The sequence below is a fragment of the Neovison vison genome, chromosome 6 (assembly GCF_020171115.1).
Source record: "Neovison vison isolate M4711 chromosome 6, ASM_NN_V1, whole genome shotgun sequence".
Lineage (NCBI taxonomy): Eukaryota > Metazoa > Chordata > Mammalia > Carnivora > Mustelidae > Neogale > Neogale vison.
The window spans coordinates 213,989,240-214,003,410 of NC_058096.1; the positions used below are offsets into that span (position 1 = coordinate 213,989,240).

Below are 14,171 nucleotides of genomic sequence, written 5' to 3' on the forward strand. Positions count from 1 at the left end.
GTAGGAGGTAACCCCAGGCTGCTAGCTGGGTGGGACTCACAGCACCAAGCCTCTGTTTCCAGTCAAGAGGATGCAGGAGGGTCTCCGTGGTCATTGCCTCTGTAGGCTCTGACACTAAGGCTGGAAGCTTGTATATAACATTTCACAGACACCCTTACCCATTGGTTTTCCATCACATTCTGTCAGAAATGGGAAGGCAGAAAAAAAAAAAAGAAATGGGAAGGCAGGCAGAGAGGAGTAGCCATTTTTTCTTCAGGTTTCCAGTGGCCTCTTAGACAGTGGTGAGAAAAACAGCAGGGACTTGAGCGATGGCAAAACAGCAGTGGCTGCTGAGAGTGGACATCTGGGTTCCCGCTCAGGGCCCAGTGATGATGGGTTTTGGGTAACAACTTTTCCCCTTTAGTCCTTTAGCCCTAGAAGGGCTAGCAGCTTCCTACAGTTACTAATCTTTAGGTAACCTTATATTCCTGTTCTGTTTTTGCCATACTTTCATACTTATTCTTCTATATCAAATGTCCTCAGTTGGATATCTAAGAATGACTGACTGTGCCTTATGGAACACAGATGGATAAAGCATGCAAGACAGATAAAAACCTCCATCTCCGCACGTGGACCACTGCCTCTGGTTTTCCAGCCGGCCCTCCCCTGTTCATCCATCAGTGCTCAGACTACTTGGCCTGTTGCATCGAGAGTTGCCATCATAGGACACAAATCTGATCATGTTCAAAACCCTCTGGTGAAAAAAAAAAAAAAACCCTCTGGTGGCTTCCCCCTTTTTTTTTTACAGGGAACTGAGGGGTGAAGGAGGCATAACCAGACTGAAAGCTTGGAGCTCAGATGTCAAAACGGTCCAAGACCAGACCAGATGATACATGGTCTTATCTTGTTGCTCTTATCTTGGTTCTGGGGTGTCTCATGAGACCAGCAGCAGTTTTGACTGCAAAATGGAAGACATGAACAGGAAGCTGTGCCCACCCCTGAAATCACATGGCCTTCTAGCTTGCCTGCCTGGGGCAGGGCTCCTGGCCAGACTCTGTATGTGGCCATCACAGGAGAGCAGGTAAAGGAGGCCCACTTGCCCCAAGAAAACCTTGTGCCACTGTGGTCAGCTGCCTGGCTGGACCGTTCTTCCTCGCCCTGTTAGTGGAAACTGGCCACAGATGAGTGTGTGGACCTAGCCAATGGAAGATAAGACGTCTAAAGAAATAAAAGCCCCCTCCAGTACACATTCTCCAGCAAACACATCAGGCACCTGTTCTGGGCCAGGCGTAGTGTGAGATGTGGAGGTAGGACAGCAAACCATATTACCATCCCTCTTCTCAGAAGGGGACTGGGGGTTCAGAGAAAGTACATAAGTGACTTGCTAAGGTCACCCTGCTAGAAAGTGGCAGTTGGGAAATTATCATAGACATAAGCACCCGCCAGCCACCGCCCCCCCACAACACGCACCCTATCCTAGAAACAGGGAGCGTTGCTGAGCACGGCGAGGTTCCTGACCCTCTGCGGGGTGGGAAATAACCCCCCACAGGTGTTTGCCAGGAATGATTTGCTGTCATTCCGCCAGGTGCCCGCCAGGAAGGCGGGCTCGGGTGGAAAAGGGGCAGAGAAGCTTGGCGGACACTCGGAGGCTTGCCCTCCTCCCCGGCCCCGCCTCCTCTCGGCCACGGAAAGGTGTGCACGGCCCCGCCCTCGACCCCGCCCCTTTAGGTTGAGTTGCGCGTGCGCAGCACTGCCTCAGCCCTGCCCTCGCCCGGACTCCGCTGCGCGCGCACCGCCCCCCCGCACCCGTGCGCACGCGCGGCCCCGCCCCCGTCTCCCCGGCGCTCGGAGCCCGAGTCCGCGGGAAGATGGCGGCCCCGCTCATCCCGCTCTCTCAGCAGGTACGGGCCGGCGGGCGGAGGTGCAGCGCCAGGGCGCGGGGCGCGAGGTGGACACTGCGGTGAGGCGTATGTGCAGGGAGGCCCAGCCGGGCAGCGGCGACTCGCGCTGAGCGGCCCCCGCGGAGGGCGGGCGAGTGGGCGGGCGGTCCTGAAGGTGACAGGCCGGCCCGGCTCGCGGCCTCCCGCGTCCTGACGACCCTCTGCGAGCGGTGTACAAGCGGGGTCGCTGCTTGTGTCTGCACAGTCCGGAGCCCAGCCACGGCTCCACGCCCGGCCTTCGCCGCCGCTCCCAGGCCGGGCGATGCGCGTTGGCACTGGGCTCTCATTCGGAGAGGTGGGCGAGGGGAGTGATCATTTCTGCCGGTGCGTCGGCCCCGCGAGTCTTTGTTTCCTGCCGGGTCCCAGTCCCCCCGGCGAAGGCAGAGCCCTGCCAGAGCCAGGATCCTTCAGCAGTGCGATCCTGGACTCATCCCTCAATTCCTTGGGAGCTGTTGCCGCCACCCTTGAATCGAGAAAGGGGAGATCGCACGTCTCTGGGTCATGTCTGTGCCCTCAAATACGCCTGGTGGTCTTACTAAGGGGCAGTAACAGTGGCGCCACACATATGTGCAAAAAAGAGCCTTGCGCAGGCAGCCCTGCTTTCTGGGAGGGACGTTCATTCATTTATCCGTCAAATTTGCTTTGGTCCAGGTGCTAGGAGCGCAGCAGTGGCCCAGACAAGGTCGCTGCTCTCTCGGAGGTGACACTCTCATGGGAGCTAGAAACTACCTGTGCCCTGCTAATAACAGCTGCTGTTATTGACTGAATACCTATCTACGTTGTTCCAAGCACAATATTATAGACGTTTTGTCTGAATTATCTAGCACAGAGTTGGGATTAAGAGTGAGAACACAGGGTCATATCATCTTGTGTTTAGTTCTTGGCTCTATCATTCTTCTTAGTGTCCTTGGGTAAAGCGCTTAGAACTCATTTGGAAAATGGGAATATTAAAAAAAAATTAGGAAAGTGTGAAGATTAAGCATGTAAAAGCACTTAGAACAGTGCCTGGCATATGAGAGCACTCTGTGATATTGTAATTACTATAGTCACTTAATTCTCTGGAAGATTGGGACATATGGGAATGTAGACCTCAGCAGTAAGAATGTTAAACCTTAAGAGAGCAGATAGGCAGGTTGGCATGACTGACCGGCTGTTCCCAGGAGAGAGACATGCATACCTGGTAAATCTTACAAGAACTAGCCAGTTTGTTACACTGTCACTAAATTAAAAGTATTAAAGAGCAGTGGTTATTAATTAACATGTTCTTCCAAAGATACAAAAGTGCTGTGTAAACTAGGTGCCATGCAGACGTGGGTATTATTGCTAATAGCCAGTTGCTACAGTTTAGGGTGTGTTTGTGTGTGTGTGGGGGGGGTGGTGAAACTCACTTAGGCTCACTTAATGAGAAAGTGCTGCCGGTTTTGGGGGGAATCTTTTTAAAACTTACAAAATTTTGACAGTAGCCCTTATCTGAACTTTGATGATGACATTGGCTAATGTTTATTGAGTGCTTTAGAGTTTTAGTGCTTTCTACCACGTTGGCGCTTATGCATACAAGGAGAGGGGAATTCTTATTTTACTGATGAAGGATTAGCTTTGGAGGAAGGCAGTGGTTTGCCACTGTTTGTTAAGGTATGAAAACATAAATCGGGTCATGTGATTCACCTGCTTAGCACCTTTTGAAATAAATATCCCAGTTCCTTCTCAGGAAGCCTGCTGGTCTGGTGCCTGCCTGCCCTCTTCTGCCTCGTGCTTTCCCCAGTACCCACGCTACAGCCATACTTGCTGATTTTCTGCTCCTCCCATAGTCCAAACTTTCTCTGTCCTCGGGGTGTCCCTACTGGCTGCTCCTCCTGAAGTTCTCTTCCCTGTTTCTTCCCTTGGTGCTTTTGGTACCCGGTTCTTTTGCCTTCTTCAGGTGCTAGCTCAGATGTCATTCCTTCCCAGAGGCCTTTGCTGATCACTTGTCCTAAGTGGGGCCCCCTCTTCCATGCCATTGGCAATGTGTCTCCTCCACACACCCTCAGCACCATTCATGGTCTGCAGATGTCTGTTTCTGCGTGAGACCAGGCACCCAGTCAGAGCAGGTGCAAACTCTTGCTCCTGTGACCAGCACCCAGGAGGCATCAAGTAAACTCATGAAGCAGGAACCAGCGAGTTACACCTACCAGTGCCACTTACAGGTGGCTCTTCCCTACGTGCGGGATAGGGCTAGGGGTGGGAGCAAAATTGAAGGAGGAGTTGCAAGAGACTGATAGCCAGGAGCCTGTGACAACTTTAGGTTGCTCACTTCTGGTTTTTTGTATTCCTTTGTGTGCTTGTTGAAAGAAACCAGGTTTTCTTCCTTTAGGTAGTTATGGCAACATTTCTCTATATTGTTCTTAGGTGAAGTTTGGCACCAGGTGTTCCTATGGAGCTAGATGAGAGGCAGAACTCTTCCAGGTGTTTTCAGTCTAGCTGAGATCACATGGGTTCACAGATTATTACTGGGAAAGCGTGGATATGATTCCAGGATGATATCTGGTTGGGGGCAGTCATGGAGCCCCCAGAGCATGAGGCTGTGCTCTGGTTGGACTGAGGTGTGGGGTGCACTTGGAACATGGATGGCCCATTTAAGGTGAATAAAGCGGTTGCCAGCAGGTTTGCAGAGAGGAGTAGGACAGCATGTTTCCCCTCTGTCTCCAGCACTTTTCAGCATCTTTCCTGGTCTGCTCCGTACTTCCCAGTATCTATGGCACCTCTTTCCCTGTACAGTCTCTTCTGACCCTGAATACAAATCTTGCCCATTTGAAGAGTCAGGAGTCTAGGGTTGATTTTTCCCTCCATTGGTGTCTCAGTGATTTCTGTTTCTCAGAAATTCACCTGTTTCCCTCACCTGCTTTGTACCATGTGGTCACCATGCCATCCTTATCCCCAGTGGCCTATCGTTGGTTGTCCTTGAACCCCACAACACTGGTCATTGTAACCCACCAGCTGGCCTTCACTCTGTCTTCTGCCTTCTTTCTCTCTGTCTCCTTCCATCGTAGGGTCTCCCCACAGAGTGTGCCCTTCCCCCACTGAGACCCTTCTGTAGTCCAGCCTCCTGTTTCTCCCTTACCAGCCCCCTATTCCACCCCCGACGGCTGCCTGCTGGAATTGGCCACCTCCTTACCACATCCACAAGTTCACAGGGCAGGGGCTGTCCCCCTTCCTGCTTAGCCTCTTCCTCATAGTTCATTCTGCACCCCCCCCCTCCAGAAACCTCCAGCTGCTCCCCATTTCACTCCCCTCCCTATGTCCAGCTTGACTGCTCCTGGTTCAGCATTCCCACGCCCCCTGAGCCTGCTCCTCCTGACCTTGCCCGCTTGCTCTCCCACGCTGCCACCATTTCCATGTAAGCCCCTGCTCTGCCCAGTGTTCCCCACCACATCCCTCCACCTCATGCTGTGATCTCCTGCTGCAGCCTACCCTACCTCCTGCCCATTGGAGGCCACTCTTAGAGGGCTTCCTTGGTGGTGTCCTCCCTCAGTCCCACCTCAGTGACAATTCTCCCTCCTGTACCTTCTGTGGGTCCCTTGTGTGGCCCTTGTCCCAGGAAGCACACGGAAAGCACTGGGCTCATTGATGAAGAGCATGCCCTGTGCCCAGGGAGTTCCATCCCCTCCCCCTTGCCACTGGGGAGTTCCATCCCCTCCCCCTTGCCACTGGGATCCTCCTCCTTTGTCACCGGCAGAAGCCGGGGCACTTGAGATACATCGTCTTTTTAATGGGTCCCAGGTTCTAAGGTTTTTATTCCCATTTTGCAAACGGGAGACTGAAACCCACAGAGATTTAAGTCACTTGTCGAAGTCCCGTAGTTAGTGGGTTGACCCCACATCCGTTTGCCTGCAGAGCCCTGCTCTTTCCCCTCTTCCAGGCAGCCTGCTGGGCACCTCGCCCAGAACAACACCCGGTGAACGTGTCTGCAGTGAATGTCAAGTGCTTTGAGCACTTGTTTGTCCTTTCGTCCCTTGTTTTTTTCTCTAAAATAATTGCTACTTGCTCTGTCTTACTAGAATGCTAATGGTAGGGGCGCCTGGGTGACTCAGTTGGTTAAGCGTCTGCCTTTAGCTCAAGTCATGATTCGACGGTCCTGGGATTGAGCCCCACATAAGGTTCCCTGCTCAGCAGAGAGCCTGCTTCTCTCTTCCTCTGCCTGCCGCTCTGCTTACTTGTGCTGTCTCTCTCTCTGTCAAATAAATAAAATCTTAAAAAAAAAAAAAAAAAGAATGCTAATGTTGATGTGGTATAAGTTGGTGAGTGAGAGTCAGGTTTTAGGGTAAAGACTGGCCCTACCCTGTAAGATCCAGAATTCCCTGGCTCTTTATGTTATTGAGGTGCATTGGTCTGGTTTGTGGACTGAGTAGCTCCCAGTTAAGCAAGAACATGTAAATTTTGCTCCCTCCGCCCCATTTTGAACCTTATTATTATTTTTTAAAGATTTTTATTTATTTTTATTAGAGCACAGAGGGAGAGGGAGAAGCAGACTCCCCGCTGAGCTGAGAGCCCAACGTGGGGCCGGATTCCAGGACCCTGAGATCATGACCTGAGCCGAAGGCAGATGCTTAACCAACTGAGCCATTCAGGTGCCCCAATTTTGAACTTTAAAGCAACTTTCCCATGCCTGGTTCTTCACTTGATCAACTGATCTGGGAAGTGAACTGTCTTTGATCAGACGGTATCCGAGAGCTGAGTGTCTGCTCTCTGGTGCCTCAGGCCCCTTCACGTTATTATGCTGACGGACAGACACGACTGCCACCACCCCAATGAGAGGCATCTCCACAGCCACGCAAGGGGTGCTCTCAGGGTCTCCCCACTCAGACTTCACCTGAGCAGCCAATGTCCTCTTGGCAAACTACTCCACATTCTTCCTCAAAGATGCCTCCTCCACCCCATTATCATTTGAGGTCCGTCCAGGGTGTGTTTTTTCAATGTTAGGGTCCCCAGATGTCCTTTCAGTGCCGTCAGCTGTTCGGTATTTTCTGTCTCTCAGTTTCTCCATGTGCAAATTGGGAGTAACTCTGTATCCCGTATCTGCCTCCTGACAGCGGAGGGTCCACACCCCGTGCACACCGTTCGTTCAGCAGACCTATATTAGGCATCTTCTCTATCCCCTCCCGGGCAGTGGGATGTAGCAGTGAACCTGAAGACTGCCCTGTCCCATGGAGCCAAGGTTCTCAAGAGCGGGGCACAGATGGAAGGAAATGAGCAGATACGTGGTGTGTCCCAGAGCAAAGTGATCTTGGCGGTGAGAAGTGAAGTGGAGTTTATGGTCCCTGTGTGAGGTCGGGGAGGCCTCAGGAGCCATGGGCTGAGCAGGAAAGGCATTTTGCTTTGCTCACCGTATCCTCCCGGGCCATCCTGATCAGTCTTCGCCTCACTTGATGAAGGGGTTAACTGAGGGCCAGAGGCCTATGATAGGTCACAGCCAGCAAGCTCGCTGACACTGCCTATCTAAAGCAGGCCAGGGGCTCTGTGTTGTCTTGTAGGTTCTGTTTGTTTTATTTTTTAAGTAGGCTCCATGCCCAGCATGGAGCCCAGTCCAGGCTTGAACTCACTTGAGTTCAAGACCTGAGCTGAAATCAAGAGGTGGATGCTTAACTGAGCCACCCAGGCACCCCTTTTGATTTTTTTTTTAACTGCCAAGCATACAATAGTGTGAGATCTCATTTGGTTTTAAACAGTGGTTGTGCCACCTAACCTCTAAATGCTGGTCTGAGGGAGAGAAGATCACTTGCTTAAATTCTTATTTTACTGTTTTAATCTCCTCTTTCTGGAAAGGCACGGGAGAAACAGAAGTTGCCTTATTGTCTTTATAGGTTCCTCTGCTCGAGTGGGTGTTTGGTGCTTCATGGCTGATGCAGCAATGAATGAGCCATGCCCAGCCTCGAGGAGGGTCGGCTTGGTCCAGGCCACAGTGGAGGCGCAGGCCCTGGGTGGTCTGAGCTGGATGAGGGCTGGATAACTTGCTTCCACTTGGGAGAGGGCTGCGTGGAGAAGGTGCATTTCGGCTGGGATGTGGGGAGGCTGGGAAGAGAGGAAGGAATGCTTTCTCAGACAGGCAAAGCAGAATAAACAGAAGGCAAGACACTGGAATTCCAGCTCAAAGGGCCTAAATGTGAGGCCAGGGCTGGGGACCCTGGGGTCCACAGCCTTCTTTTAACTAGGGTGACTTAGGGATTAAAGGAAGAAGGTCGTTTGGTAAATGGGACACAGTTTGTGCCTGGCCTACAGATTGGCCTGAGACAAAAGGGACTGACAGGGTGTCGGCTTGCCTAGAGAGTGGCCGCTGCTGGTGGTGGTGGGAGGGGTAGTGGGAAGGGGACCTGCCTGCTGGGTGGCCCAGAGGGCTGCTCCAGCTTAGAATGCTCTGTCCGTCGTCGTCGTAGGCCCAGCCCTCACTGTCACAAGCTGCTAGAGGGAAGTAGAAGTTGCAGATGACCACAAACAGCCATATCCTTAGACTTCCGTCCGGCCCTGCCTTCTGGGTGGGATTGCTGTACTCTTGATGGCGGAGCCGATTTACTGATTACATTTCAGACCGGCTGACACAAAGTTATTTTCCTTTTGTATACATGGGTGGAAAGCTGGGAAGGGTGGTGCCAGGAAGGCTGACCAGCACTGTCTGCAGACTGGAATCTGGCTTCTGCGTGATCCAGTGTGTTGCTCACCTGCATCCCATGCTTCCCAGTTCGGCCTTCCCTGTTTGCTCTGCCCTGCAGCCCCTGGGCCCTTTTTGTTTGTTTGTTTGTTTGTTTTTTAAAAGATTTTATTTATTTGAGAGGTGAGCATGCGCATGAGTAGGGGGTAGGGGCAAAGGGAGACAGAGAAGCAAACTCCTTGCTGAGCAGGGAGCCTGATGTGGGACTCGATCCCATCCTCATGACCTAGATGAAGGCAGATACTTAACTGATTGAGGTACCCATGTGCCCCAGCCCCTGGGCCTTTCTTTCAGTTGCTTGCTCAGGTGACATTCCCTCTTGCCTCAGGGCCTTTGCACATGCTTTTTATTGCCCCCTTTCTGGGATGTTCTCCCCCCCCCCCCGCCCACTTTATTTCTGGGTTAACCTCTACTCCTCTTCATATCTCAGCTGGCACATCATTTCCTCGGGTAAAGCCTTCCCTGACAGGTTGGCCCACTTCTCTGTTGTTGCCTGTGGTGATATTCTGTACTTTTCCACATGCTGGTCTGTAATTTTCTGTTGGTGGGATTATTAAATTGATGGTCAGTCTCCCCCACCACATAGAGTAGGTCCACAGAGGCCTGTTTTAATTCATCCTTGTTCCTCAGGTACTCAGTAATCCTCTGTCCTATGAATGGCAGAATGGTAGGGCTGGTGCACAGTATGTGAGGCAGGGAGGAGCTATGGCAGATTCTCGGGGAGTGGAGTGACACGTCCAGATGTGAATGCTTACACAGAGAATGGGCAGAGCCGGGGACTAGCTCAGAGACATTTGTTGTGATGTGGGCATGCAGTGAGAAAGAGCAGCCTGGCCTGAGGTCATTTCCAGAAGAGCAGAAGGGGTTGGTGATCGGAGGAGTGAAGGAGCGTGTGGGGTGGTTATTTGTGCGGGGCGGCCTTCTGAGTTTGGAAAGGAGGCAGCTGCGGTGAGTCCAGCCAGCAGGGCAAGACCAGCCTTCCTGGGCGGTGCCAGGTGGGTGGTTGGGTCGGGTGAGACAAGACCTGTCACCTTGCAGCAGGTCCTCCAGGCCTGGTGGGAGCCCACATTTAGGAGCAGTTGAGAAGTTGCCTAGCTCCTGGGGGCAGCGTCAGGTACCGTGCGCTGGGCACCTACCCCCTGCTGGTCTGGGACCAAGAAGTAAAAAACTGAGCCTCTGGCCTTCAGATGGCACAGCTGGAGCTGGGCTCCCAGGTACAGATAAGTAGGAGCCCAAGGGCAACACCTGGGGGAGGTCGGGTGGCAGCCTGCAGAAGTGGGATGAATTGCCTCCGCTGGCTTGGAAATGAGAGCACCAGCAGGGGGGACTGGGTCTTCCTGCCTCTTTTCCCTCTTCTGTTCCAGCAGGACTGGAGAAGCAGGTGCGTGCAGCCTTTCGGACTGGCTGCTCAGCACCCCTTCCCGCCCCGTGGGAGCCCCGTTCCCTGACGCTGCTAACCCAGGTGCTGGGGAGAGATTTGGGCTGCAAGTCTTACACAGAAGAAAGGAGGGAGGTTGGACACTCACTTTGTGCCCATTCACCACTGACTTCCCATTAAGAAAATGTCATTGTCGCTGTCCCTGAGCTCGTTTCTGAACAGGGAAACGAAGGAGGACAGTGCTAAAATCAAAGGTCTCAGGCCTCCCAGGGAACTGGGGAGCTTGGGTCAGACTGCAGTTCCAATGGCCGTGTTCTCTGCTGTGGATACCACACCATGGGCTCCTGGGAGGACAGGAGCAATCTGTCCCTGCTGTGTCCCGAGCCCCTGCCGCGGGCAGGCAGTGGCTGCATGCTCCAGAGAGCATCCAGGAGCAGTCTCTCTAGCTGCCGGTAGTCAATGAGTGGAAATGTTCTGTCTCCTGGGTGGAGAAGCAGGCATCCAGGGCACTGGTGAGGGGGTCCTTGAGGGCCAGCATCCTGACGGCCAGACCCCCACCCTTTTGCAGGGCTCCCCAAGTCTCTTTACTTGTGCTGTGAGGTGTGGAGAGGGCTTCTCTGATTTACTAGTAACAGGAACAAGCATGCTTGTTGAGCCACAGAAAATTGGCTTTTCTTAATCCACAACGGATGTTTTCAGTTTTACGTACCCAGTGGGAAAAGGCAACGATCTTCTTTTGGACTGCTTTTAAAGGGGCAAAGAATAAACAGGGAAAAAAGAGAGAGAGAGAACAGGCCTGTTGAGGGTGAGGTCCTCATGGAGATTGTTAAGCCAGGACTGGGAAGTTTGGGCATGGATTCGCCCTCTAAATTTGCTGGCACCCTAGAAACGGCGCTGTTTGTGGCTGGAGGTGCCCGGACCCGGCAGACCTGGATGTGTGCTGTGGAGAACCTTTCTCCTGTTGGGAATTTTCTTGATCAAGACCCTGAACGGTCTCTGGGCCTGCAGTATCGGACCCCTGTGTCCACTGGGGACACTTTCTCTGCGGAGAAGAGGACTCTGCAGGGGCCGAACAGACGGCCCGCGGCTGCTGAGTGCCTGCGGGTTGGTGCTGCTGTTTCTCACCCACACACGACCCCAGGGGATCGGCGTTTCCTTACACGCCAAGCTGGTCCTATTGGCATTCGGCCTCTTGACTTAATTTTGCCTTTTAGCCCCTCGGAATGATCCTTTAATTCACAGCTACTAAGCACTTAACCTGCTGTGTGTGCGATTGCCTATTTAAAAGAAAATAAGTAAGACTGCGAACTAGTAAAGGACTGTTGGGAGCGACTCAGCCAACTAGTTGAACGTGAAAATGAGTACAATACGTACTGCACTGTAGCCAGCATTTGGTAAAGCATTTTCTCATTTTTTGGCAAAGACCATTTGGTGTGGCGAGCTGTCAGGACTGTGATCTGATGCTTGCCAAACAGGCTCTGATTAGTAGCCTTGCCTGACTTCCCTTCCCAGCCCCCATGATTCTCTATAAATAAAGCCAGCTCCTCCGTTTCTGTGACAGCAGTAAGAAGGGCAGTAATGGAGACAGTCGCATTTTGGAGTTATAGGCAGTGCTTTACTGGGACCTAAAGTAATCCTCAGGGCCGGCACTGTATTAGTCCCATTCCTTGGCTGGGAACTTAGGCCGTGGGAGGCATTGTAGCTTGTCTTCGCTCTGCTGCTGAGTGGCGGAGCTGTGTTTACCCAAGCATCAGCCTCTCTGCAGCCGTCTCACCCACTCCCTCCTGAGACTCCATCAAAATCTTACCTGTTCTGTAAACAAACAAACAAGGAAATAAGTTTATTAAAAAAAAAAAAAGTTTATGGAAGGCCTGCTTACGGAGCCAGCATTGTAAGAAGTAGAATAAATGTGAGACTTCTGCCTCACCCCCTACTCCCAGAATTAAAAATATAGGAAGGAGGGGACCCCAGGCATGAGAGAAGCCTTGACAAAATTAAGAGATGAAGAAATGTCCCATTTGTCGGTTTGGGGCTATGGGAATGTGGAGGAGAGAGAGAGTCATTTCAGTTGGGGGGAATTTGGGAGGTTTTTAAAGTCGGGGAGTCAGTTGTGGGGCTGGGAGGTAATTGGCCTTGAGTGGGCACAGCCCCTCCCCCCCACCCATTTCAGGCATAGGGACTGATTTGTGCCCAGACAAGGAGCGTACAGTGTGTAGAGAATCTGCCAGAGCAGGAGGGAGAGCAGGGATGGAGCACTGTGTGCTCGCGAGCGTGTGCAAGTGTCTCTGTCCAGGTGAATGCGTGTGTGGTGGAGAGGGAAGGAGTACTGAAATTAGCCCAGCAGGGGCAGGGGATGGCTGTGGGGCACCTCAAGAGCCAGGCTGAGGCTTGGAACGGTGCACTCTTCGCCATACCGTCTTTTGCGAGCAAGGGAGTGACCATGTGACTTCCTCTCCCTGCTCCTCTCAGCAGGGCTGCTCTTCTGTATTTCTTCCCTGAGCAGAGCACGAAGCCCCTCCTTGGTAGTGGTGAGTGTCTTGCTCACCGTGGAATCCGGGAGCCTGCTGAGTCCCTGGTGCCTAGAGGAGCAGTGGGTGCCGGGAGGCTGATGAGGCCACCCTCAGAGAACGGGGGAGGGGCATGGAGAGCTGCTGACCCCATCCGCCTGGGGATCCCTGAGTCCTGGGCAGCGTGCCCGCATAAGGGATGGCGAAATATTGGGCTGGGGCTCAGCACATGGCAGAGACGTTGGAACCCCTGGGTGACTGATCTAGGAAAGGAATTTTGGGAAGATTCAGGGCACACTTAGGGCAAGTTGGGGGCACTGTGAGAAATGGTCATTCTCAAGGAAGGCAGTCGGTGCCCTGCTGCTTAGGGGCCCCTGCTGCTGAGCGGTCCCCCTGTGGGTCTATTCAGGGCCTGGTCCACTGTGTGAAGAAAGGAAGGACAGAATGGCTGGGAGGAGCGATAGCCCCGAGGGCTCTGGGGAGGCCAGGGCCTCTTTTGATCTTGAGCAGCATTTGTGGGAGATCGGGCTAGAATCTGCGCCCCGCTGTGCTCAGGCTGTCTGAGCTCCCTGTTGTCTGACCCTTTCCAGTCCCATCCACCTGCCCTCTGTGTGGCTGCACTCAACCCCGGGCCCCTCCCTCCATGCCCATCACCTGGTCCCTCCAGGACCCCGCCCCCTTGATGTGTCCCCACCAGTGGTGCCTCTCTCCGTCTGTGTTGCAGACCTGTCTGTACCCAGAGCTTCAGTGCGGGTACTTCTAGGCATGCTTGTCTCCTATCCCTTCGGGCAGGCTCAGCTGGGGCTGCGGTGGTGTCTCTGCCCTCACAGGAGTGTGTCTGGGGTGCCGAGTCTCCCCGCCACCCCTGTCTCTTCCTCCCAGCACTTGGCAGCCTTCCGTGTGCATTGTCATGTGTAATGACTTTCTCCTCCAGACTCGGAGCTCCGCACCACTCAGTAGAAACTGCTTGAATGGGAATGAGATTTCCGCCTCCACGTCAGAGAAACATGTTTAAAGGTGAACAGCCCCCTTTCTTTGTGTTTGTGCACAGTGAGTGGCCTCATTCCCCTGGAGGCTTACTGACGTCTCCCCGGTCTCCCACTCCGCATAGCTAAATGCATATTCAGGTCACTGGTCATGTGCACATCTGCTCAGGTCGCCGCGGGGATCACGTTCCAGGCTTCTCAGCTGAGTGGGCGCAGACCCGCTTACCTCACTGTGTCCCTCCTTCCTGGCTGGCTGAAACGGTGCTGAAGGGCCCCAAGTCCCTGCCACCCCACTCTGCTCCAGAGTCCACTGTGCCCATCCCTGACCCCTGGCTCAGGCTCTGGAGGCTTCGGCAGTGCCTCCTGCTGTCTTCGCCTTCATATCCCATGGCACCTTGTACTGTAGTCATGCGCTCACTTGGCCTGCCCGGTCTCCTCGTCTCAAGCCCTAGAGTTCTGTCTCACACCCTTTTATATCCTGGATTCCGCCTCATTGTGTGGACTTAACGTGTGTTTGTTGAATGAGTGAATGAATGAATTTCTAAGACCCAAGTGCAGACACTCTTTCAGGAAGCTTTCTGTGAAGAGTAGGTGGGAGGTCAGTAGTTTGAAGTGGAATGGGCTGGGGGACCTTTCTAGGCATGGGATACATTTTCACATGGGAGCCGGTGGAAGGAGAGGACTAGGAGGAGAATGGGACTG

At 53.2% G+C, this 14,171-nt stretch overlaps 1 protein-coding gene across 5 annotated transcripts in view; it reads left to right on the forward strand.

The window, feature by feature from the left end:
- The first annotated feature begins 1,831 nt into the window (after window positions 1-1,831).
- The window catches only part of EPS15L1 (epidermal growth factor receptor pathway substrate 15 like 1), a 95,132-nt gene continuing 82,792 nt past the window's right edge, over window positions 1,832-14,171 (forward strand). For all 5 annotated transcript variants that reach the window (XM_044254011.1, XM_044254006.1, XM_044254007.1 and 2 more), the window contains exon 1: window positions 1,832-1,880. In XM_044254011.1, coding sequence (XP_044109946.1) covers window positions 1,848-1,880 — 33 coding nt within the window. In that variant the 5' untranslated portion in view covers window positions 1,832-1,847. The remainder of the gene's footprint in view (window positions 1,881-14,171) is intronic.